General features: G+C 49.9%; 11 protein-coding genes across 11 annotated transcripts; 6 read left to right on the forward strand and 5 right to left on the reverse strand.

Moving 5' to 3' along the window:
- Positions 1 to 2,516: 2,516 nt before the first annotated feature.
- N7489_001757 (COG2 family protein) lies at positions 2,517 to 3,445 on the forward strand (the record flags this gene model as incomplete). The annotated part of the gene is given in 3 exon segments (XM_056707512.1): positions 2,517 to 2,531; positions 2,580 to 3,037; positions 3,049 to 3,445. 3 exon segments carry the CDS (start codon positions 2,517 to 2,519, stop codon positions 3,443 to 3,445), a joined length of 870 nt encoding a protein of 289 aa, XP_056571814.1.
- Positions 3,446 to 3,616: 171 nt separating this feature from the next.
- Positions 3,617 to 4,642, reverse strand: N7489_001758 (mitochondrial 54S ribosomal protein uL1m; the record flags this gene model as incomplete). The annotated part of the gene is made up of 3 exons (XM_056707513.1): positions 3,617 to 3,709; positions 3,765 to 4,344; positions 4,404 to 4,642. The coding sequence occupies 3 exons, from the start codon at positions 4,640 to 4,642 to the stop codon at positions 3,617 to 3,619; spliced, it is 912 nt and encodes a 303-aa protein (XP_056571815.1).
- Positions 4,643 to 4,804: 162 nt separating this feature from the next.
- Positions 4,805 to 7,019, forward strand: N7489_001759 (glutamate--tRNA ligase GUS1; the record flags this gene model as incomplete). The annotated part of the gene is given in 3 exon segments (XM_056707514.1): positions 4,805 to 5,065; positions 5,143 to 5,544; positions 5,556 to 7,019. The coding sequence occupies 3 exon segments, from the start codon at positions 4,805 to 4,807 to the stop codon at positions 7,017 to 7,019; spliced, it is 2,127 nt and encodes a 708-aa protein (XP_056571816.1).
- Positions 7,020 to 7,776: 757 nt separating this feature from the next.
- Positions 7,777 to 8,162, forward strand: N7489_001760 (uncharacterized protein; the record flags this gene model as incomplete). Its single annotated transcript, XM_056707515.1, has 2 exons — positions 7,777 to 7,850; positions 7,931 to 8,162. 2 exons carry the CDS (start codon positions 7,777 to 7,779, stop codon positions 8,160 to 8,162), a joined length of 306 nt encoding a protein of 101 aa, XP_056571817.1.
- A 779-nt stretch (positions 8,163 to 8,941) lies between these two features.
- Positions 8,942 to 12,133, forward strand: N7489_001761 (putative plasma membrane H(+)ATPase; the record flags this gene model as incomplete). Its single annotated transcript, XM_056707516.1, has 6 exons — positions 8,942 to 9,057; positions 9,090 to 9,346; positions 9,396 to 9,619; positions 9,680 to 10,378; positions 10,428 to 11,201; positions 11,228 to 12,133. 6 exons carry the CDS (start codon positions 8,942 to 8,944, stop codon positions 12,131 to 12,133), a joined length of 2,976 nt encoding a protein of 991 aa, XP_056571818.1.
- Positions 12,134 to 12,812: 679 nt separating this feature from the next.
- Positions 12,813 to 14,544, reverse strand: N7489_001762 (glycoside hydrolase family 18 protein; the record flags this gene model as incomplete). Its single annotated transcript, XM_056707517.1, has 5 exons — positions 12,813 to 14,007; positions 14,065 to 14,192; positions 14,250 to 14,263; positions 14,318 to 14,380; positions 14,436 to 14,544. The coding sequence occupies 5 exons, from the start codon at positions 14,542 to 14,544 to the stop codon at positions 12,813 to 12,815; spliced, it is 1,509 nt and encodes a 502-aa protein (XP_056571819.1).
- Positions 14,545 to 16,503: 1,959 nt separating this feature from the next.
- On the forward strand, positions 16,504 to 18,102 carry N7489_001763 (oleate hydratase; the record flags this gene model as incomplete). The annotated part of the gene is made up of 2 exons (XM_056707518.1): positions 16,504 to 17,042; positions 17,094 to 18,102. The coding sequence occupies 2 exons, from the start codon at positions 16,504 to 16,506 to the stop codon at positions 18,100 to 18,102; spliced, it is 1,548 nt and encodes a 515-aa protein (XP_056571820.1).
- Positions 18,103 to 18,492: 390 nt separating this feature from the next.
- N7489_001764 (uncharacterized protein) lies at positions 18,493 to 19,674 on the reverse strand (the record flags this gene model as incomplete). Its single annotated transcript, XM_056707519.1, has 3 exons — positions 18,493 to 19,090; positions 19,153 to 19,495; positions 19,635 to 19,674. The coding sequence occupies 3 exons, from the start codon at positions 19,672 to 19,674 to the stop codon at positions 18,493 to 18,495; spliced, it is 981 nt and encodes a 326-aa protein (XP_056571821.1).
- Positions 19,675 to 19,975: 301 nt separating this feature from the next.
- On the reverse strand, positions 19,976 to 21,079 carry N7489_001765 (PQ-loop repeat-containing protein; the record flags this gene model as incomplete). Its single annotated transcript, XM_056707520.1, has 4 exons — positions 19,976 to 20,513; positions 20,572 to 20,787; positions 20,849 to 20,968; positions 21,036 to 21,079. 4 exons carry the CDS (start codon positions 21,077 to 21,079, stop codon positions 19,976 to 19,978), a joined length of 918 nt encoding a protein of 305 aa, XP_056571822.1.
- A 512-nt stretch (positions 21,080 to 21,591) lies between these two features.
- Positions 21,592 to 22,785, forward strand: N7489_001766 (uncharacterized protein; the record flags this gene model as incomplete). The annotated part of the gene is made up of 1 exon (XM_056707521.1): positions 21,592 to 22,785. One exon carries the CDS (start codon positions 21,592 to 21,594, stop codon positions 22,783 to 22,785), a length of 1,194 nt encoding a protein of 397 aa, XP_056571823.1.
- Positions 22,786 to 23,920: 1,135 nt separating this feature from the next.
- N7489_001767 (Major facilitator superfamily domain general substrate transporter) lies at positions 23,921 to 24,479 on the reverse strand (the record flags this gene model as incomplete). The annotated part of the gene is made up of 4 exons (XM_056707522.1): positions 23,921 to 23,992; positions 24,051 to 24,161; positions 24,214 to 24,282; positions 24,351 to 24,479. The coding sequence occupies 4 exons, from the start codon at positions 24,477 to 24,479 to the stop codon at positions 23,921 to 23,923; spliced, it is 381 nt and encodes a 126-aa protein (XP_056571824.1).
- Between the last annotated feature and the right edge of the window lie 5 nt (positions 24,480 to 24,484).

The following is a 24,484-nucleotide window of genomic DNA, read 5'->3' on the forward strand; positions in this document are numbered from 1 at the left end:
TATGATCGTGGGTGTATGACCGAGTCCCCGTAGGACTGAGGTAGACCCTCGTGAATCCCACGCTTTTACCTCCCATGGACTGGAACATGGCAAGATCCCCCTGTTTCCAATATGAATGAGGTCGAGTTTCCATTGGTTTGCACTAGTACATTCACACGTCGGTCAAGTCGGCCGCAGTCGGCCCGACTTCCACCTGCGCATGAGTCGGCCGCTGACTCGCCGAGTACATCCCGGTGCCCCCGAGCCCACGGGCCGGATGTCCCTCTTTGATACTCCGTACGGATGTGGGACTAGCGCCCTTTGTTTCTGATCTCCTATGTTGTAGCCTAGAAAGTGAGCCTTCTTGACCGCTCCGGACATGTCGGCGAATTCATCGAGACTCCGTAAACACACATAAACGCGGACTTTATACTCCGTATTTCTACCACTTTCCTTCACTTCAGTCGACTCCAGAATGAATGCAACCGCCTCTGCAGGTTATTTATGGGGCCCTCCAACTTCGAAGGCAAAGTCAGTATGCCATCTTGGTCATTTCTCCATTTGCTGATCTCGACAAAGCTACTGCGAGACGGACTATGCCGTGAGCAGATACGTCGCTGAGTTTATCAACAGCTTGACAAATGTTGTCTATAGTAAGGTTCTGGAAGGGATGTAACATTATGATCTAATTTATTTTGATCAGTAATCTACGGCTTCTACGGGTTACGCCAGCTGCGACGGAAAGACAAGCATGATGATTGTTTACGTGCCCTTCCCTACTTTGGCTTAATAGCGGTCGGTTTGTGCTCGTTTGCATTCCATCTCAGCCTCAAGTACCACACCCAAATGAGTATGTGCCGCGTCTTTCCTATATTAGCTACCACCATTATCCGGCTCACGATTCCTTCTAGTGGACGACCTCTCAATGCATTTTGCCACAACCCCGGTCCTACATCGTGTCTTAACAGCCAATTCGAATCGCCGAGGCTCTGTCATTATAGGCATAGTACTAGGTTCTATATTGCTATTTCTAGTAACATTTCATGTGATAACCGATGAGCTGGTCCTGCACTCCGTGTCATTTGTCGGCGCGGTGACCCTCATTGGGGGTTCACACTATACGGCTCGTCAATAGTCGGACGCTGCCGGGCTCAGTTAGCCGGCAACAGATCTGGGGAATAGTTAGGTTTGGAGCAGGTCGGTAATCTAATCCTACGATATCTAAACCACTAACGTATCCCAATAGCAATCTTCAATCTTGGGTATTGGCTTTGGATATTTGACCAGTGGGCCTGCTGGTTCTTGACAAAGTCGCGAGAAGCAATAGGTCTTCCCTGGGCTTTTGTATTAGAACTCCATGGATGGTGCGTTTTCTTGGCCCATGACGCCTAAGTACTAACTCATCGAAATAGGTGGCATATCTGTACTGGAATAGGGGCCTATATCTTCATCGCTGTTGTAGACCACCTGGTCTCCGGTGAGGATCTAAGCCAGCAGTCGTTGGCCTGGCCTGCTTCCTGGGCGTCGACATCAATTTCCGCAGGACGAGGAGCCGTGGGCAAGGTTAGCGAGAAACAAAAATGAAATCACAACCATGAATGATTTTCAAGATGGGAGGGCAATGCTCTAAAGTGAATGAATCGAGAGGACGTCCGACTAGTCCTCAACCCTTATACAGGGGATTTGCTTTAGATATGTGTTGTAGGATGTCTAGTTCAGCCTAAGCAGCGTTCTGGCGAGAGCGATGAGCACTCGAATTTATCTTGAGAGCAACGTATTTCTCTCCTAACCGGCGCCATCTGTACTGAGTATTAGCAGATGTACAACATATTCGAGATGATCCCGAGCGAGCCAGATCGTTGAGTTACTACGATAACCGAGTTTCGTTGCCAGTTAATACCAGCTATCCAAAAGGTTCCCCAGCCGCGCTGGATGGAATCGCGCGGGATCATAGTTCGGGTACAGTCCTCTTCGATGGCTTCGTTCACTGGAAGTTTGGGAATGGCCGCCCTTGACAGTGGCTAGGGGCGGTGTTTAAGTGCTCGGACAGTGGACATTCGAGAGATGAAAGCTGCCGTAAGACTCCATCGGACGTGGAGCGCAAGCAAAGGTCAGGAACAGGGTCACAGTGTGAGCATGACTGGAAAAGAGAGAGGTGATCGTTTTCGTTGTTCTGGTCCTTGCGAAACATGTATGCACCATCGTCGGAAACCACAAAGAAGGTGTCAAATACAGCTGACAATCTAGTTCAGACCCCTTGCGTACAAATAGAACCCTGGGGTCCTCGTCCAGACAAAAAAAAGAAGAGACCAAAAAAATGGCTCCGCCGCGATTTGAACGCGGGACCCCCCATTAGCACCATGAAGATACGAGTGGGATGCCATAACCACTAGGCCACGAAGCCAATTATCGTTTAGATCCTGCGATTTTAGTCCTCTTGGTTAACTGGCGTACATCCCATATCGAGGCATATGCTATATCCCCACGTTTCCCCCAGTGTTTCCTTATACATTGCCCACGATTTGCCCGGACGCACCATGAATCGGTTTCAAGTATGCATCCATGTCACCCAAATCGGTACATCATCTAATCTGCTATAGTTCGGCGACTCCGACGGGTCATCCGACTTCGATGAAGACCCATCCGGCCTCCCCTTCCCGGAACCGCTGTCCCGCAGCTCATTCCTCGCCCCTGACTTCGATCCAGCGAATTTCCTATCGTCATTAACAAACCGACATCAGAGCCTCGAGGATCTTCGACAGGAATTGCGGGGACTAGAGCAATTCTTGAACAAGGAGCTGTTGGATCTTGTCAATGAGAACTACCAGGACTTTCTCTCGTTAGGCAGCTCACTTCGCGGAGGAGAGGAGAAAGTCGAAGGTGTCAAGGTCGGGGTTCTTTCTTTCCAGCGCGATGTCAAAGCCATCCGGGACAAAGTCGAGGCGCGACGTCACGAAGTGGAAGAGCTGTTGAATGAGAAGCGGCGGCTACGAACGAACGCCGACATTGGCAAAGATCTGTTGGACTATGCGGATCGGGTGGAGGAATTGGAACACCGGTTGATGATAGTGGACAAGTCATCGCAAAAGAGGCTGCACAGGATGAATCCGATGCCGAGTCCGATCTGTACAGCGGCGAAAGTGCAGACAGCGATGACGACGAGCTACCGGATGGCACTCCTGCGATTTCATTGAAGAGGATGGAACGCCATGCCCAGAAGTTTGTCTACTTGACCTCGATAGCTGCCCGGGTCGGCGAAAAACATCCCTTCCTGCTTGCCCAGCAACTACGAGTCGCGAAGATCAAGTCCACAGTGCTCCTGGATCTCAAAAATGCCCTGGAGCAGGCCACCGCTGGTGGTAAACAGGGCAAAAGCGACGCTAGAACAATGGCAGTTCTGCGTCTCTACGAGCTTATGGGTGAGGATGTCAGTGCCGTCGCCGCGCTGAAGAACCTCAAGCTGTAAAAATAACGTGCTTCGTCCTGAAAATTGGCGATGTGCACTGATTTGCATACATAGCGTCGGCGTTTGGTCTTATAAAGTTCTAATTCAACAATGATACCATGATACACCATGTCCTTTCCTAATAAAACAATAAATTTGTACACGCCAAAGGATATAAGAAAATTGAGTATGTTACACGCCAGTCAAGGCGGAGGTTGGGGGTGAGGCATCGGAGCGGAACTCGCCGTTGAGTGAGAACCCGGGTCCGTTCGTTGAGCTCAGTACCTGATGGTGTTGTTAGAGACTGGTTTGCACAATAAGGATCAATTCAAGTACTCACCACCTCGTAGATCTCCTTGTTGACACGGTCAGTCAGCGCAGAGGCATCCTTCTTAATCTGGTCAAGGGTCACGCGCATGTTGTCGCGCAATTGCTCCGGAGAGAAGCCTAATTGTCCGACGGGCAGACGGATAACGGCATCACGCTCACGGTAGACAGTACCGCCACGGAGATCCTGGACTCGCGAAGCCACATCTTCCACAACGGTACCGGTCTTCGCACTGGGCATCAAACCACGGGGGCCGAGAATACGACCAAGGGCGGCCTTGTTCAATGCCGGCAAACTGTCCGGGTGGGCCAGGCAGCGATCGAACTCAATAGTGCCTGCCTTGACAGCATCGAAGACTTCATCTTCACCGACAAGAACGGCACCGGCGGCAAGTGCTTCCTTGGCTGCTTTCGAACCGGGGGGGGCAGATGACACAGATGCGGGATTCTGTCTGGACGGCGTGAGGGAATCGGAGCATGTTACGGATAACGGGACCGTCGCGCTTCGTCCGCAGTCGGATGTGCAGTTCGTATTTTCGAACGGTGGGTTCGCGACCGACTTCGATGGCCCGGATATATCTGCAGAAAGGAGGCTGTCAATTCGTGACCTGGCCATTGACTGACGTCTCAGTATGAGATGCTCTTGACGTACCGCATAGCATCACACAGAGCATACTGCGGCATATCCTTCAAATTCTTTTGTCGGAACTCCTGGGGTCCTTTGCGGCTCTTGGTAGGCTGCTCTTTTCCCTTCTTTGGTTTGTTCTTGAGACCTCGGACCTGCTGGAAAGGGGAGAGAACGGGAGCGATTGAGGCGTTCCGCAGCGGATTCCGGCATGATGAGAGGATTCCGCGTGCCGCACTGGGCAGCATCGAGCCGGCGGACGACATGTTGGCAGGCGTTGAGTTGAGCTGATCGACTGGATGAAGCAATTGAGCAATTGTTTTCTGCCGGAAAGCTGTCGGCCTCGGAGAAACGTGGGTCCGGACGGGGAGTGTAGATGATGACTCTGCCCCTCCAAAATTTCCCATTGCTTCCCACACTTCTGCGCAATGTCTGAATACGAATTGAAAGTGGCCACTCGTGGTAACCACGCGGCGCTCCTGCCCGTGGTTCTCATCGTCACCTCTATCAATGAGGCCCGGCCCGCCCCCGTCGTCAATATCACCTTTGAGGACACTGCTCTTCTCCAGGATGGCGACAAGGCCATTGTCCAGCTCATCAATGGCTCCAACTCTGTTTTTGGGACTGCCGATGTTATTAAGGAGCTTACTACTCACTTCCCTTACCTGGTTGGCAAGGATCCCAAGGTGGTGAGTTACTAGTTACTACCCCGCGGTCGAGACTTCTATTTTAAAAAGATATGTCACTAACACTACTCTTCCCACAGGAGACTGAATGGATCTCTCAGTTGGAGTCCTTGACCACCCTGGACTTCAAGGCCCTCGATCCCGTGCTCCAGCGCCTTGATGCTCACCTCCTTATGCGCTCGTTTATCGTCGGATACTCTCTGTCTACCCCCGATATTGCCCTTTGGGGTGGTCTCCGCGGAAACCGTGTTGCCGTTGCGGCTCTGAAGAAAGGATCCCTTGTGAACCTCACCCGCTGGTATCGCTTCTTGGAAGAGCTTTGCCCCTGGGCTACTGCCGCTGTGGAATCTATGAACGCAGTCGCTAAGGAGAAGAAGGTGGCCAAGTCTAAGGAGGGTGCCAGTTACGACATTGCCCTCAAGAACACCGAGAACGGTGTCGTTACCCGATTCCCCCTGAGCCTTCTGGATACCTCCACATTGGTCACGCCAAGGCCGCTCTTCTCAACGACTACTTTGCACATGAGAAATACAACGGCACTTTGCTTCTCAGATTTGACGACACCAACCCTTCCAATGAGAAGCAAGAGTTCGAGGATGCTATCGTGGAGGACCTTGCGCTTATGGGCATTAAGCCTAACAAGATGACCTACACTAGTGACTACTTCGATGAGTTATACGAGCACTGCGTTAAGATCATCGAGCAGGGCAACGCCTATGCGGATGATACCGAAAAGGAAACTATGGCTGCCCAGCGATGGGACGGCTTGCCTAGCCAGCGTCGCGACCTTTCCCCCGAGGAGAGCTTGTCTCACCTAGAGGAGATGAAGAAGGGCACCCCCGAGGGTCTTCGTTGGTGTATTCGTGCTAAGATCTCCGTCGACTGCCCTAATAAGGCTATGCGTGACCCAGTCATCTACCGCTGCAACCCAGCAACACACCACCGCACCGGCGATAAGTGGAAGATCTACCCCACTTACGACTTTGCCTGCCCTATTGTTGACTCGATGGAGGGTGTGACCCACGCTCTGCGTACTATCGAGTACCGTGACCGTAACCCCCAGTACCAGTGGATGCTAGACACCATGAAGATGCGTAACGTGCAGGTGTGGGATTTCGCCCGCATGAACTTTGTTCGCACTCTCCTCTCTAAGCGCAAACTCACTAAGCTGGTCGAGACTGGTCTCGTTTGGGGCTGGGATGATCCTCGCTTCCCTACCATCCGTGGTATTCGTCGTCGCGGTATGACCATCCCTGCTCTCCGGGAGTTCATCCTGAAGCAGGGCCCCTCCAAGGCTGTCACCAACTTCGACTGGGGCCTTATCTGGGCCACCAACAAGAAGTATATTGATCCCATTGCCCCGCGCCACACCACCATCTTCAATAAGAACGTTGTTAAGACCACTGTCACCGGTGGCCCTGCTGCTCCCTACAGCGAGGAAAAGCCTAGGCACGTCAAGAACGCCGCCGTGGGCATGAAGAAGGTCGTCTATAGCAGCTCCATCATCCTCGAGCAGGAAGATGTCAAGCTGTTCAAGCCTGACGAAGAGATCACCCTCATGAACTGGGGTAACGCCATCGTGCGCAAGGTCACCACCAACGAGGCCGGTCTCATCACCGATCTTGAGCTCGAGCTGCACATGGCCGGTGATGTCAAGAAGACTGAGAAGAAGGTCACGTGGCTTGCCACCGAGGGACAGGACCTGGTTCCCGTCGAATTGGTCGATTTCGATCACCTGCTGACCAAGGACTCTCTCCAGGAGGATGACGTCCTGGAGGACTACCTCAACAAGCACACCGAGTTCCGCGAGGAAGGTATGGCTGACTGCAACGTCGCTGATCTCAAGGAGAGCGATATCATCCAGTTCGACCGCAAGGGTTACTACCGCCTTGACCGTGCGTACGCTCCTGGCAAGCCTGCGGTCTTCTTCAACATCCCTTCTGGCAAGACCAAATAGATCATATGTCAGTTGATGTGAGTCATGTTTTACGAATGATCTATGAAAATGGAAGGCTGTTTATATGATCATATGCACCCGTGTTCAGTAAAACAACTGTAGGAGATCCGCATGCCGGGTAGAATCACATGGTATTTGGGAATAGCCTCATTTTATGGGATTATAGTCTGATTGATGACAGTCCAATAGGAATTGGTGGAATTGGTCGAAGAAGGGCTAGGGGGCCGGGGGCAGGAAGCACTTACCAAGAAGGCATGTCGAGCAGAGCGAGGATAGAAGAAGAGAAAGTCTAAATGAGAAAAATCTATCTATATATAGCCTCTTTCCTTCATCCCAACTTGGTTGTTTGCTTGGATGGTTTCTGCCTACTGGAGGCCTTTGCTTATACACCAGACAACCATCTCATCGATTTCGAAAGATTCATGGCTGGATCTTTATACCTTTGTCATGCGCACTGCACCCCAGGTCCCTACATATCTACCTGCCCATATTACAATCCTGTATGTATCTAAAAAGGGCTGCATTGGACGACGCAAGGGCAAATTGTGGTATTATTCTTGAGGCTACATGCTACCAGGGCGATGGAGGAGGAAGAAACTTTTGGTATGCCACTGGCAAAGCAGGGCTTTTATAAAGGCTTGAGCTGACAAAGGACTAGCAAACTGAAAGAGCTCAGCCTGCATGACATAAAGAATAGTCCCATCTAGGGGGGATTCACACGGGATTTGGCTACAGGTAGGTATTGTACGATATTATGATGTCGCTCTGGAAGGGCTGCTTGGGCTGTCTGGGAATGGTCCTAATGGCGCGTGTAGGGCTGAACAGGGTCACGTGTGTGAAGCCAGACTCAACTGACTCTACTACAGCGATCTTCCAGGGTAAGTTGTCTACAATGCTTCTTATACTTTTAGGATCCCGGATTTCCTGACTCACTTTCCCACTGTTCGCCCTCTCTATCGGCGAATCATGAAACTGGCGTGGAATGGATATAAATCCCGCCGACCGGCTGCCAGCGGAACGGGCGCGCATGACGTCGAAGACTATCTGCATGGCATTCGATTCACATCCGGACAGCCGCTCGTCCGCCTATGCCTGGATGGCGTTCCCTGTTGCTTTGGGCTCAAGGCTTTCGACTGGTATTAGAACTACGACATTCAACGCCCGATGATTGTCCTGGAATGGATCATCACCATAGGATGAATTTTATATATGCGACAGTTTCTAACAACATCATATTCTGCAGCCACAGAAAAGCGGCCTGGACCCTTCCCTACTGGCGTCTCTCATGGCCTTGCCGAGACACCTTCCGTGATCAGTGAATGAATACTCTCTTGGCTCGAACCTTACTGGCTCGAAGTCAATTCGGGTTCCTGCTTCCACCACCAGCTTCTTTTGACCTTAGCGCCAACTAAATGGTCTTCTCTCTGCCCGGATTGGTCGAACCGATATTCGATCCATCAAAACCCAGCGGGAGTTCTTTGGGTCGTCCGCGGCTCGTCCCTTTCGAGACCTGGTTCCTTGGCTTCTAGTTCCCCGGTTTCATCATCCTTCAAGTACCGAGTACAGAGACCAAAACAATGAGAAATACATGGAGAGATGTCTCTCCCGAAGGCTTCCTGCCTCGACGTCAGCATGATTTTCCAAGGGTGGAAGGGAACATTCCTACGCTAGCAGTCTTTTCTCTTCCCTACTCAAGATACAATCGCAGCGACTTCGATTATTGTCATTCCGAAGGTGCTGAGGCGCGAATAGAACATTTGCAACGCTCATTTTCTTCATTACATTGTTTGCTCATTCCTATATCCCCATTTGCTTAGTGCATTCATTTTTTATTATCATTAATAATCTTGTCTCCTTGACAGGTATGTGTCAATCGGGCTTCTCTGTGTCGGGGAACTTATATCTGACTTAGAAAGTCAGACATGTCCGGCGAGGGCAAGGCCGAGCGTGCCGACAATCGCCGCCGTAGCTCACGTATCTCCCGGGCATCTCTGAGCGGGGACTGGAACACTCTGGATGAGTATGGCAAGCTTGTCAAGTATGTGTCGACGTTCCGTGATCCCAATGCAGCGGAAGAAGAGAGGGGGAACTAGTTGAGAAACGAATCTGGTACGCACCGTGGATGAAGCGAAAGGTCCGCGTTCGAAGGGTTGAAGGAGAAACCGGGAAATTCCCCGATGAGTGGACCATGACGGACGTCCGAGAGGGACTTTCTAGCGATGAAGTTCCGCTGCGTCGTCGTCGGTCTGGGTGGAATGAGTTGGTATCCGAAAAGGAGAATCCTATTGCTAAGATTCTTTCTTACTTCCAGGGTCCAATTCTCTACGGTGAGTTCCTGTCGCTCCTTCTTTGACCATCACGCTGACTTGAGCATAGTCATGGAGTTGGCTGTTTTGCTTGCTGCTGGTCTAGAGGACTGGGTTGACTTTGGTGTCATCATTGGTATCCTGTGTCTGAACGCGTCCGTGGGCTGGTATCAGGAGAAGCAGGCTGCCGATGTGGTTGCAAGTCTCAAGGGTGACATTGCCCTGCGCGCGCAGGTTATTCGTGACAGCACTCAACAAGAATGCCTTGCTCGAGAGTTGGTTCCAGGCGATGTAGTAAGTCTAACTTGGATGGGGCCGAACATGGTATACAGCAGGCTCTGATCAATCATCTAGGTCATTGTTGGTGAAGGCCAAGTCGTGCCTGCAGACTGCAGGGTTATCTGTGATGTCAAGGATGAACATGGCTGGGAAGAGTTCAACCAGCTTCAAGAGCAGGGTATGCTCGGTGGAGGGTCCGAGTCTGAAGAAGAGGACGAACCAACCAAGACCGACAAGGAAAAAGATGAAGGCGATGGCAAGGCTAAGGAGGAGGACGAACACCAGGCGAAGAAGGCCCGCAGACGTGGTTATCCTATTTTGGCTTGTGATCACTCTGCCATCACGGGAGAGTCGCTAGCCGTGGATCGTTATATGGGAGATATGATCTTCTATACGACTGGCTGCAAGCGTGGCAAGGCCTATGCAGTTGTACAAACGAGTGCGAGAACATCCTTCGTTGGCCGCACTGCGACTATGGTGCAATCTGCTAAAGGCGCTGGTCACTTCGAACTTGTCATGGACAATATCGGAACATCTCTCTTGATTCTTGTTATGGCCTGGATCCTTGCTGCCTGGATTGGTGGATTCTTCCGTCATATTCCCATCGCTTCGCCCGATCAGCAGACTTTGCTTCACTACACTCTGTCTTTGTTGATCATTGGTGTACCTGTTGGTCTACCCGTTGTGACCACTACCACAATGGCTGTTGGCGCTGCCTATCTGGCGAAAAAGAAAGCTATTGTGCAGAAGCTGACAGCCATTGAATCCTTGGCCGTAAGTGCGTATCAACTCGGAATGCTGTCAAATGCTAATGGCAAAATAGGGTGTTGACATTCTGTGTTCTGATAAGACCGGTACTCTCACGGCAAACAAACTGAGTATTCGGGATCCTTATGTAGCTGAAGGCGTCGATGTCGATTGGATGTTCGCCGTTGCTGCTCTCGCATCCTCGCACAATATAGAATCTCTCGATCCGATCGATAAAGTGACAATCTTGACGCTAAGGCAATACCCGAGAGCACGAGAAATCTTGCGACGAGGTTGGACAACTGAAACTTTCACGCCCTTTGATCCAGTTTCAAAACGGATTGTGACTATTGCCACCTGTGACGGCATTCGATATACCTGCACCAAAGGCGCTCCGAAAGCTGTGCTTCAATTGACAAGCTGCTCCAAAGAGACTGCCGACTTATACAAGGCCAAAGCCCAAGAATTTGCGCATCGAGGCTTCCGCTCTTTGGGGGTTGCTGTCCAAAAGGAAGGTGAAGATTGGGCTTTGCTTGGAATGCTGCCTATGTTTGATCCGCCCCGAGAAGACACTGCTCATACTATTAGCGAAGCACAGAATCTCGGTATCAGCGTCAAGATGCTCACCGGTGATGCCATTGCCATTGCGAAAGAAACCTGCAAAATGTTGGCTTTGGGAACTAAGGTGTATAACTCAGACAAGCTAATTCACGGCGGTTTGAGTGGTGCTATGGCCAGTGATCTTGTTGAAAAGGCGGACGGCTTTGCCGAGGTGTTCCCAGAACACAAATACCAAGTCGTACAAATGCTGCAAGAACGAGGCCACTTGACTGCTATGACTGGTGATGGCGTAAATGACGCACCGTCCCTTAAAAGGCCGATTGCGGCATTGCCGTTGAAGGCGCCTCTGAAGCCGCGCAGTCTGCATCAGACATCGTGTTCCTCGAGCCTGGTCTGTCAACCATTATTGATTCCATCAAGGTCGCACGTCAAATCTTCCATCGCATGAAGTCGTATATCCAGTACCGCATTGCACTATGCTTACATCTTGAGATCTACCTCGTGACTTCGATGATCATTCTCAATGAAAGCATCCGTGTCGAGCTCATCGTCTTCTTGGCATTGTTTGCCGATCTTGCGACCGTTGCAGTAGCCTATGACCATGCATCCTTCGAGTTGCGGCCTGTTGAATGGCAACTTCCGAAAATCTGGTTTATCTCTGTCCTTCTCGGTGTGCTTCTGGCCTTGGGTACGTGGGTTATACGGGGAAGCATGTTCCTTAAATCGGGAGGCATTATCCAGAACTGGGGCTCTATCCAAGAAGTTCTCTTTTTGGAAGTGGCACTCACGGAGAATTGGCTCATTTTTGTCACTCGCGGCATCGCTACATGGCCATCTATCCACTTGGTGACTGCGATTTTCGGCGTCGACGTTTTGGCTACTATCTTCTGTCTGTTTGGTTGGTTTACCAACGAAAACATGAGGACCAGCCCACAAAGTCAATTTGTCGAGACCACGAATGGCTGGACCGATATTGTCACTGTTGTGCGGATCTGGGGTTACTCACTTGGTGTGTCGATCGTTATCGCTCTGGTGTACTTCATCATGAACAAGATCAAGTGGCTGGATAATCTGGGTCGTGTCCAGCGTGATAGGGGGGAGGTCAAAATGGAGAATCTGCTTGCTCACTTGTCTCGTCTTACGGTTGAGTACGAGGAAGGGGGCGCGCCAAAGGGACGGTTCTGCTTGGCTACAACCAAGGAAGAGGAGGAAGCTGAGTAAAGAGGATACCAAGTGGATGGTATGCTGTCCGGAGTTAGTGATCATTTTGATGTTGAAAGATTTTCGTTTTGTTTTGTTCCTGGCCTAATTAGATATTGTCGATGGTGGACGTTATCATTATGGTGTGTTCTCGGGGGCTAACGTATACCAGAACGCGGGTGTCTATGTTAATCTCTAATGTGTTGAATCTGCTTGGAAGTACCCTAATGGCGTCAAATACCTCTAGCTTTGTCTTTCGAATTGAATCATTAATTACTATAGTGTTGATGGAGCGCCATAAGATACCATGTCAATTTGTAGATAGCTTGAATGAGCTCCATCCCCGAGTCAAGCGGTATATCCATCATATGATTCAAGAAATTAGAGAGTGACCAAGTCCAGAGAAGACACAAAGGAATGTAATCGGTATGGTTTTCAAGATTCCAAAGGGGAAGATTAAATAATGGGTATCATATGGGCTGACGGGTTTAAGGGGATAAAGTCGAAGGATATAAAAGGATGACAAAAGATTCGAAAGACAATTGAAAGTGAGCCGGGCCTTGAATAATGTCGAGTTCATCGTAAAGCTTCATTATATATGCTCAACAGTCAATTGATGTGCGTGCACGTCGTATAGACACAAACTCCTAAAAGGGGTCGGTAACGATGTCTGTTCTGTCTTGGCCACAATATCAAACGCTCAGGTACGGTTACGCTGAGCATGTCGGAGACTGTTAGTTAGACCATGGGTGGCGCGACTAGCAGCCTCGTTCGCCTTACGGAGGCCACCCAGTAATCCAAGAAGGTCGTTGCCGAGGACAGAGGTGAGAATATTATTTTCGGACTCATCGTTTGATTCATCCTCACTCGAGTGATTCTCATCTGGCGGGTTATCGTTCGAGGCAGGAGCCGCAGTAGCCTCAGCAGATGAAGTTGTAGAGGCATCGGGCTTTGTTGTCGCGGTCGCCACAGTAGTCGGGTTGGGCGTTGCAGCGGGAACAACGGGCTTTTGTTCCTTGGAGGTGGTTTCTTCAGGTGCCTTGTGCGAAGGAGAAGCAGATGAGGAGGAGGAAGACGAGTGTGAAGAGTCTGGTGCACTGGAAGATGACGACGTCGTCGATGTCTTTGTTGTAGTTGTTGAGTCAGTGGACGTAGAGGTAGATGCCGAGGTTGACACCGGATCGGGCGACGACGAACCGGAATCATTCGCAGGGCCCAGAGCCTTTCGCACGTCCTTGATGAATCCATCATTGGCGTATGCCTGCGTGGCATCCCACATCATAACACCCCCAAAACTTTCAAACTTCTTCGTGTATTCAATCACCTCGGCCAACTTGGACGCTGGTATATACCCCGTGCTAGCGGCAGAAGTGAATGCCGGTACGCCAACAATGACCTTGACATCTTTGTTCTTTGATACGGTCTTGGCCCAGTTATCCCATTCTTCGAAATTGTATTTGCTGCTTGAGGCGTCGGTGTTGAAATTGTTGACGCCGCAAAAGTTGTTATAGAACTGCACCCAGATAGCGTCGATGTAGACGGGACCGTTGAGGATATCTTTGTCGGCCTGGTCGGGATAGGGGCATTGCGGTGCTGCTGTCAAGTAAAACTTCTGCTTGCTCTTATCTGCCTCCATCAGTGAGCGCAGCTCGTTGGCGAAGGGGGCCATGTGTTGGACATTGGCTTCGAAGTCGAAGTCGAACCCATCCAAGGCGGCGTCACCGAAGGGACGAAGGGTTTTGGAACCCTCCTGCTTGGGGCCGAAAGTCTCCCACATCAGCTTCGCGCCGTCCTTGGCAGCTTCTTCCGATTTGAAGCCACCCTCGCTGTAGGTGGCCCCGCCGATGGAAAGAAGAATCGTCTTTCCCTTCTCTTGACACGTCTTGATATCCTTGCTGGATGTTGTCAGCTATCTAGCAAATTGTCAGCGAACGGGATACAGGAATGCTTACGCAATTGAAGGGCAGCTCTTCAGGTCAGTGCCCTCAAAGACTTCGCAGTCTTTGCTGGTAACGGAGAAATCAATTGCCGGGGCGCCTCCTGGGCCATTGACCATCATATTAAAGGCCATTGGGATTACCTATGCCAGTTTATTAGCCCGTCATTTTGGAAGTTTTGCTGGTTATCCGGTTCGTACATCAATGTCATCATCTAGAGTCTCGTGTTAGCTGTAACGACCACATCGGAAATATAGAGTTCACTCACTATCACAGTAGTGTGCCAGGGGCTGTTGTTCCTTATCTCCCTTTCCATTGAAAGAATTTTGGCCTTCAGTACATCGAATGTAAGTATTAATAGGTCCAAGCAATGAACGACCACATACCCCAATAAACAACGATGTTGCTGGTCGAGTTCAAGTCCAACTTCGCCTGTGCTCCTCCAAGTGAAGCCAACAAAATAGACCAAGGAAGGAGGCCCTGATACCGACGCATGGTGGCAACTGCGGTATAGAATGTGCTCAGGTTAAATACTTGTATCGAAGAAGAACCTAATATATGGGATTAGAGGATATATAGGGACGGAAATGACAAGGACGCGTCAGAACACCGAGCCTCATCATGAATGAGCATAGCGGATCATTAAATAGTATACAGTGGACTTTTGCCCTTGTCATTCTCCAAGAAACATTGGCCGCGTTTCCCATCCAAGTGCCTCACCTGGTGCCCGGAGCGCATGGTATGATCCACATGTCCCCGGCAGCGATCGCAAAAGAGTTTCGGGGTCATTCTTTGGTCCCAAATGGATAATATGTGTAATTAATATTTTCAGATGACTATGTTGATTGGATTGTGGAGTGTTTTGGGCGCCCTGGTCTGCATTCCAGTGCTGTTGTCAAGGGACCGAGAGTAGATCTAAGAATGCACCGAGGGATGAGCATGTGTGAATGTAAGATCTAGGTCTAGGCAATTAGGATTCGAGTACCTTACGATAGAGCCAGATTATGTTGTATATTGTATGCCCGGTTATCATGGTCAGAAGCCATATCCCTTATCATCTGGGTGGTCATCTTGGTGGTCGGTGGTTATTTCGGTGGTCATCTGGACGTAGCACCCCTTCAAACCATATTCTACTCGCCCTTACAAGATGAACCTGTCACAATTGGGCCATAGCTTTTTAGTTCGCTATTTTAAGTTCCAAAATAATAAGAAAAGAAAAGGATATTGAAAACTGCATCGAGCATAAACTTGCTGGCACCCCGAGATATATATCGGCAAATCTAATCTCACAAACCACTCCCTATGGATGGATGCAGGATGCAGGATGCTCCACGCAATGCAGCAACGTCAGCTCTTGTATTGGCGTTGCTGGATATGAGAAAAGGAAAGAAGTCGCCATGCCATTCATCTCCAATAATCGTACGTGGTTCTCCGGACGATTGATCCCGGGGCTATTCGGGGAAAGGGATATTGTCGGAAATTAAGAGAACGTGCGTGAGCCAGGTTACTCTGTGTAGGTGTTGATATATGTAATCGGTATTGAGAACACGGCTTATATAAGTTACTTCGAACTTGATATTGCTATTGTGAGCCGATCATATGGCCAAGTCCTATATAATATGGGGCCCGATACTTTGTCATATAGCGCCCAAAGATAGAGCGTAGAGATGTAGTAGGTGGTTCTGCTCTATATACACTCTCTCCTAGGATAATTTGGCAAGATTCATCAACGTCAGATATTCATCTATCTTGTCGGCTGTTATTGCGAAGTAGGTTCTGCGATAGTGATGCGGACAGGGACGCTAACTATAAACGATTGCCTAAGATTTCTTGGGGAGATTAGTAGGTATTTTATAAACAAATCGAAGATATACTTGTAGCATACTAGCCTATATTGAGGTCAAGTCCGGCCCACCACGCATCACGGGTTACCATCGAACGTTTAACTTCCATGGATCAATTGCGCTGTTACCATGGGTCAACGTACTGCTTATGTGAATAACAAAAGTGGTTGTCGTCATATTTCAAGGTTTTTCTATCCTTCAGGCTTTCCCATCGAGTTTCACCTTCAAGCTATCCGGGAGATATTACTCACTCTCGGTACGGCTCCGGAACTCGATACCGAAGGTGGACACTGACGGAGGTGGATATTCACTGGACAAAATAGCCACACTTTTTGCCATTTCGATACCAAATGTCGAATGAAACAGCGATACCCCATACTATGTAGTATGACCGTCCTGGGTATAAATTGAAATTTAACGTCATCGGACCTCTGGATAACGGGACGCTTACTAAATCCGTTGCAATTACCTAGGTACCCATGGATAGATGGTTTGTCCATTGACATCATGTGCTCTACTTGTCACCGTATCTGACTAGAAATGCTAAGAGTTTGAAATCAGTAGATTTCGCTGCAACAAGTTCCATTGTCAGTCATCTAATAATATCGTCATGGCACATCAACCACCCGAGAGACGGGATCCAAACGATCTTGACGCCTGGATTCTGGGCAGTGGGATCGGCTCTCTGACAGCGGCAGTACATCTCATCCAAGAGGCTAATGTTCCGCCCTCAAGAATCCACATCCTCGAAGCATTGGAGCTTGCTGGAGGGGGCACTGCCACCTGTGGTGATCCGGTCAATGGTTATCACTATCGGGCTGGTGCCATGCCTATGTTCATTGACGCTTGGATGGAGCGGCTACTTTCACTCGTACCCTCGAAGGTGGACCCGAAGAAGACAGTCCTAGACATGATGGAAACTAACCGCTCAAAACCGCCTGCCGAAAAGCTCCATACCAGATTCCTCGCACGGAAGGCTTCGGGCGTAGAACGGATCAATACCAAAGACATTAGGCTAGGGCTTAGAGACCACATGGATCTGCTGAGGTTGGGTTTCAAATCGGAGGGGAGTCTAGGGCGATCTCGCATTAATGATTACTTCCACAAAACCTTCTTCCAGAGCGATTACTGGCTGTTACTAGCTACAACGTATGTTTCGTTGACAAACGGTTTTACTCGTGACTATACTGATGATAATAGGTTCGGCTTCCAGCCGTGGCACAGCCTTGCGGAATTCCGTCGATATACACAGCACTTCAGGAACGGCACCCACGGACTGGATCGTGCTTGTCAACTTTATGTCGGTCGCTACAACGCCCACGAATCCGTCATCGCCCCACTAGCTGATTTTCTACTGTCTCGCGGCGTTGACTTTCGCTTCCGCACGACTGTGACTGATATCATTTTCGAGCCGTCGCACCAACAGGTATCCACCATCTGTGCGGTCCCGGAGAACGAACCAGCGACAACAATCAAAGTCAGACAGCAGGACGTTGTTATCGTCTCAGGAGGCTCAGTGATATCCGGCGCGACGACCGGGACGAACGAATCTCCGCCATCGCTCGAGTTGATGGAGTGCGATAAGAACCTGGATGACAACTGGCTCCTGTGGCTGGAGCTATCGTCAAAAGATTCGAAATTTGGCAACCCATATAACTTCTGCACTCGGGTAGGTGAATCCCGGCAGGAATCATTCACCGTGACGCTCAAGAACAACACGCAATTCTTCGAGCGCTTCGTCCAGCTGACAGGCGATGAGCCGGGCACCGGGACCTTCGTGACCCTCAAGCACAGCAGCTGGCTCCTAACCCTCAGCCTGCCGCAACAGCCCATGTTCCCCGACCAGCCCGTCGACGTGCAGGTTTTCTGGGGCTACGCGGCCTTCCCAGAGAAAGAAGGCGACTATGTCAAGAAGCCTATGCTCGAGTGCTCCGGCGAGGAAATAATGACTGAGATTCTGCACCATCTACAATTTCCTACCGAGGGGATCCTCCCGGGGTCGATCACCATCCCCTGTGTAATGCCTCGGAAGTCGGCACCCTTGTTGCGGCGGGACGGTTCTGACCGGCCCCTGGTCGTTCCAGACGGGATGAGGAATATGGCCATGATCGGGCACTTCGTCGAGATTCCGAATGAGGTACCTGTTAGTATGGACTATTGCGTACGCGGGGCACAGATGGCGATAAATCATCTGATGGGATTGGGCTAGAGATTTAGCTTAATCGAGGGAATCACACGAGATCTAACTTTTGGCTTATATCTAGGATAAAGACCAAGAAGATCACCACACTTGAAAGTAGTTTAAGTACGTGTACATAGAAGTCTAGGTCATCAGAACTAAAGTCGTAATCCTAGAAGTCGTAAACAGTAAGAGCGGGAGTCCTTGAAAATTGAGCGATTAAAAGTTTATTCAGGGCTTGCTCAAGCTGAAGACAGCCATCTCGGTCAAAAGGGTACATTTTCTGAACACCCTACCTAGGACCATAGTATTGTACACGTCAATATGGCATGCCTAGAATCCAGCATTGGAGGGTATCGCAACATACCTCTCCGCGTATTGCCTATTTCGTTAGGTCTTCATGTTCAAACAGTAAGGGAGCTACCTCTTAATCCCAATGACCCGCTGAATAGCTTCATCATTGCTCATAGCCGAGTCAATAACACCAGCCACCTTGAGCACATCAACAACACCCCCAATAATCTTATCATCAACACCACGTGTGGCATTAGTAAACTTAACATCCTTAAGCCACTCCGTCGCATCTTCCTCAATATAATTGCAACCAAGCTCGCCAGTACCCAAAAGCTTCACAACCCGCGCAGTATCAGCCTTGAAATCCTTAATTCCCTCATCCAGCGCCTGGAAGAGACTCTCCAATCGCTGGTCTTGCTCGGGCTTAGGGAACAGCGCCGTCGAAGCGACAATCATCCACGAAGGCCAGGGCGTGAAGATCTCGCCGATCTTCTTAAGCGGCGGGTTCGGTTTCTCAGAGGTAGCGTGGAAGTACGGCTTCGTGGTGAATTCCTCCCACATGAAGAACTCAGCTGATGGGTTCGCGGTCTGCTCGGGCTTTGAGCTGTCGAGACCGGATACGCCATCCCGCAAGGGCCCGAAGGGTCCCAGAGGGATGGTGGTTAAAGAGTCGGCTTTCCAGCCTTGCTGCTGGGCAAGGACAAAAGACATGATATGAGAGCCGCTGCAGGTAAGTGTTAGTTCCAAGCTATACTGTGCTCGGGGGACTCAATGTTGATGGCGTACCTTCCCAGCCGGCTGACTCCAACCCTCTTGTCCTTCAGATCAGACACTCCAGTAATCTCGTCCCGATTCCGACCCGTCACAATAGCCCAGCGTAGAGGGTTGTCCACCCAGTGGCCGACCACCTTGTATCCTCCATCTGCAGAGCTCTGGCTTGCTTGCTGCTTCCCGGCCAAGCCTGCGACCCACCCTTCCGTCAAACCGATGGCGATGTCGATTTCATTTCCGCGAAGCGATGTGATCATGTGTCCTGTCCCGGATGGGAAGGGAGTTGTGGTGATTTTGAATGGGAGGGAAGCAACGGCCGGGGAACGGAGTGCGAGATGAAGAGGGGTAAGGTAGTGTTCTGGTGCGCGGTAAAAACTTGTTGTCAGCTATATTGTGTCTAGTGGAAAGTAGAAATGACCGGAGCAAGTAGATGCCACACGGGAGTACTGCAGTAATGTTTCCATCTGATGCCGAAGCTGTGGGAGGGGCTGACGTACCGGGCACATAGCCAATGCGGATTGTGGGCAGGTCAGCCATTGTGCAAGACCTACTTCCGTTGCTGGTACGGCAAGTAAACAGAATAAACGGGGACAGTAGATCTGGGGTTGCGTGGGGAAGAAGTCGGCGCAAAAGTTGGAGCAGCGCAGCATTCCAAGTGACGCGGGGCAAGCCCCTCACCAGACGCGCGGAATCGGAGAAGGACTAGGAAAGAATTCTTTTTTATAAAACACCACGGTATTGACATTATCTCATTCAAATTACAGTTCTATAATGCTGTTTGCCAATGCTACCTATCTACATAAATATTGAGTCTAGTCCAAGTTCATCATCCGGCTTTTCAGTTCATGCGGATATCCTTCTCGTGATGACCCCAGCGCCCATTCTGCTCCATAGACTCGCCTGCGGTCTGAGAGTTCGAACGGGAGTGGGAAGCAGAGAGAGGGAAGGCGTGGGAGAGTGAGTTGGAATGTGAGTGTGGGTTGGAGAACGCGTTAGAGAGCGAGTTGGAGTGGGAGTGGGACGGAGTTTTAGAGTGGGTGTTTCGGGTGAAGAAATAGAACTGGAAACCCAGGTAGAAGTCGCACACGCACTGGAAGATACCGCAGAGCTTGAATGCCCATGGAATGGTCTCTGTGCTGTTGAAGAAGTAGCTCATCTTCATGGTGTCACCAAGAATCCATGCCGCAATAACGGAGACTCGGAAGCCCTTGCACGAGCCGGATCGGTGGTTGGCAAGGATTTGAGGGATAGGGAGGGTTGCTTCGACGGCGAGTCCGATGTAGCCAAGGAGGCTGATATATAATTGCGACTGAGCGATCGGGGTCAGGTGGACGACGGTTAGCATTCCGACAAAGTAACCCAGAGACATCCAGTATCTTTGCAAATAATCGGTAATTAGTGTCAATTGCTGCGGTTGGAGGCGCGCAAACTTACGGCTTGGCGGCTTTCCACTGCCAAAACTCATAGGGTCTTAAGGATGAACCATCGGAGTTACCGGCACTGAAAGGTGTGTGCTCAATTCCATTTCTCACCCCGGCAGAGGGCCGATTATCGAGTGCAACCTTGAGCAGCGTCATCTGCACCACGATCATGACAATTGCTTGCGTCAACAAAGTGCCTGAGTAGTGCTCGCCGAACCAATAGAAAATCCTAATGATACCACATTAGCCCGCCGCCTCAAGTTTAAACGCACTATTGATCGGAATCGTACTTCAGGATCGACGAAATCAGCATGATCAATGGAATGTCCAAAGAGAAGCCCGCTGAACTTCTTGTGCGATGAATGCTGAAGATCTGGTCGGCATAGGAGGTGACGGGAGAGGTTATAAGGCTGTATATGAGCTTAGTTAGCGCCGGAAACCTGCGGATCAGTTGGGAGTCCGTTCGTGTCCACGTACAAGACAGGTGCGGCATAGTCAAATGCCATCTGGAAAAGAGACATGGCGGGTGATGGGGGTATGTGTGGTCGCTATAATTGAATAAAAGACAGCAGTCGGGTCGACGCAATTGCGTGAGAAGTCGCGTCTCACAGGTATTCGCGACAAAGGAAACGCTGTCGACAATCCAGACCAGAATCTGTCAAAGAAGGGAAAAGAAAGGTACAAGCTTTGGGACACACGACTGGATGCGGCTTGGCTTTTTCGGGGCCCTGGATTATGTCAGCGGGTCTCCACCTGCGGCAGGGCCCTGGGCGGGTGGGGAAGACTTGGCGCAGTTGAAGCCAATGAGATCAAGGGGGCTTTTATTAACTCGTCATTTGCCTCCAGGGCTGTCTTGGATAGAACCTTCCAAGGTTCAAAAGGCATTGCCCGATTGGGATGCGGAATTGTATCACAATGAGTCGTCGATATAATCGAAACCAAAATCAAATCAAAATCTTGACTTGGCTTTCTCCTAATCCAACTTCGTGTCTTTCCCATCTGATTTTGCTATTGGTCTTACAAACATCCAAACATGAGCAACCCTAGTAGGCAAACCATGACGGAAGACGAGTTCCAAGACCGTAAACGTGAGCTTCGAAGCCGCGAATTGGAGCTTGAAATCGAAAAGCAGGAGCTTAGATTCGAACACGACAAAGCAGGACTCGAAAAGAAGGAAGCTGAACTCAAGGAAAAGATCGCCAAGCTCGAAAAACTTGAAACCGAGTTCCAGGAACATGGACCCGATATAATCAGGCTGGCAATATCCAAGAAGTTTAGGCGTGGTATGATAGGCACAAAGGAACACGAACTCAGACAGAGCGGAGACATAAATGCCCTTCAGCGATGGCGATATGAACGCCACGTGTACGAACAAGACCTCGACGAGGCAGAGGATCGGTTGGCGGAGTTCCTGGACGTGGAGACTGGACTCCGAGAGATTGCTCAACGGGAGATCCGCTTGGGAGAGCGATTTAGGCAAGATCCAGCAAGATACAATCAAGAGTTGGAGATCGCAAACAGGGAATATAAGCGGCTTGAGCACGAGTGGAGGATGATCCGGGATTCTTTCTCTGATGGACCGTTAGTGCGAGGTTTTGAGCTTTGGCGGGGAAATCCTAAGTGGTACATGCATCGTGTCCTTCGGGAAGACTGCGCCGGTAGAGGAGGCTGCTGTGGGCGTGAATGTGGATGCTGTCTTAATCGCAAACTTTTCGGGGGTCGCGCGCGTGCAGCGGGGCACTGCACTGTCGAATGTGGTTGTTGTCAGAAGGCTGGGGGATTTGAGCTCTCTGAAGATGAAAAGGCGAAGTTTGCGGTTCGATATGCGGTCTCCCAGGATGGTAAGAAGGGCCTCGACCTGAAGGACCTCCATCTGAAAAACCTCGAACTGAAAAATCTCAACCAGCAACATGTGCTTTCTGAAGCAGCAATGAAGGACACTGTGATGAAGTACGAGTTCTCCGACGGCGAAGTTGCCGAATATGAGCAATATATAAACGAAGCTGAGTTCACTGACTATGACTCCGACGATGATGAGTGTCCTCCGGAAGAGGTGGAGGATCCATACTATCGTCGAATCTCCCAAGCTTCGATCTGGGGATTAGTAGATGGGAACTTCCAGAACCCGTTTCACTTGATCGATGAAGAACCGGCCCGTGATCGAACATGGCAGCTTGTGGCTGGCCAGGACGAAAATGATTCAACGATGACAGAAGCGAGTTGGTAGTTGTCAAACGACAATTCTCTACATAACTACTTGGCTGCAATTTCTTTGGGGTATGGTAGGTTTATGAGCTAACGTTTATGAATGGCTGGGAATAATGATGAAGTTGGAACTTGCTAGCTTGCTTTAAAAGAACAATTCTTACTTTACTACACCTCGATGGTAAATACAAGTGGTCCTAGAATATATGCGGACATACTAAGTAGTGGTATTACTGGACAGAGCGTTAAATAACGACGAATACATTCGTATAGTCATTAGAGAGATCTTTATAGTCACTGGATACCAAAAGGAGTTGAAAATGACAAATATATATTGTCTACCCTCCACGTAAAGAGATTAATCCGCGCAGTCAACTGTCGATCTAGCAAAGATACATGAGACAATCCCCGATTGCGCGTCAAAATCCTGGTGGAGTCAAAGGTGATCGACACCCTATATCTCAAACGGAGTCAGGGGTTTCCTATTGACTCGGAGGGGGCCAAAATCTCAGAGCGGCCATTAGACTGGCTTCTCAACCAGAAGGGCAAAGCTCCCTGCTTTGTTAACGTCAATGTAGCAATGGATATTGTATACAGCGGGTCTACTAGTTCTGATAACCTCTCTAGCACGCGGCGCGTCTGCTTTCACAGCCTCGACAGTAGCACTGATTGACGTCTGGCCATCAACAGCCGACTAGTAACAACCCTGCTTTGGATTTTTTTTTTTTTTTTTTTCGGTAGGCAGCATAGGGGATTTCGTAGTTAACAAGATGATTTTGTTATGTCCTGGTCTGAGGAGGGAATCAGGGACGAGAAGCCCAATGAGGTGGTATAGAAAGTCAATATCTTCCTTGAGAGCAGAGCAAACCGAAGATGGACTACATGTGCGATTTATGTTTCTACCGAAATTGTCTAACCTTTTTGATAAGGGAAGCAGAAGAGGGTGCGGGAGGGGAAAAGCAAAAGTAAATCATGTTCTGATTGAAGTTCTGTTGTGTAAAAAGCCTCTTCTTGCTATGGGGAATATCACGGTGAGATTCAATAGTCTGGGATATGTATGTAGTACCACACACTGAACCCGATCACGGTCACGATCACGGCTTACTAGAAGGATTGACGATGTTAGAAACAGGCAGTTGCAGCTAAACAAGGTTGACTCACGGCACGCGGGGCTTCGTCACTCTTCCTGGGGTGACAGTAAGTCCAAGGAAATCCTGCGGTCTTTTCTTCTAATGGACGTCAGTACCTATGTCGCAAGCCGTTCATCTGAGAATAGATATATCTCACCAAATGGTCACGTTTGATATGAGCGCGGAGTTTCACCACCTGAGGTTTCTTGCACATGAGGTCGTCAAACTTCGGGCAGTAGGGACACTTGTAGGCGCAGGGAGGAATCGTCTAAGGTTAACGAGGATTAGCCTCAGCTTGGAAGGGGCGCGTTTTCACTCACAATGACTGCGTGTTCCATCGGCCATTGGCATGGCTGATGGTCACCACAAGCGCAGAGCTTCTTGTTCTCCTGACTGATAGGTAGAATCGGTTAGGCTTATATAACATTCCGTCACGAAGCAATTCATGGATGCTTACATCCATTTGGTGGGGAGGCACGGGCCTGCTTGACCTCCAGTAATGACCGTACATTCCGTAGTAAGGATTCGCGGGGACAGCCTCAGTCGGCTTAGGCTCGGATGGGATCGTTGACGAATCGTTCGTCATGACGG

The sequence above is a fragment of the Penicillium chrysogenum genome (assembly GCF_028827035.1).
Source record: "Penicillium chrysogenum strain IBT 35668 chromosome Unknown utg000001l_segment0_segment0, whole genome shotgun sequence".
Classification (NCBI taxonomy): domain Eukaryota; kingdom Fungi; phylum Ascomycota; class Eurotiomycetes; order Eurotiales; family Aspergillaceae; genus Penicillium; species Penicillium chrysogenum.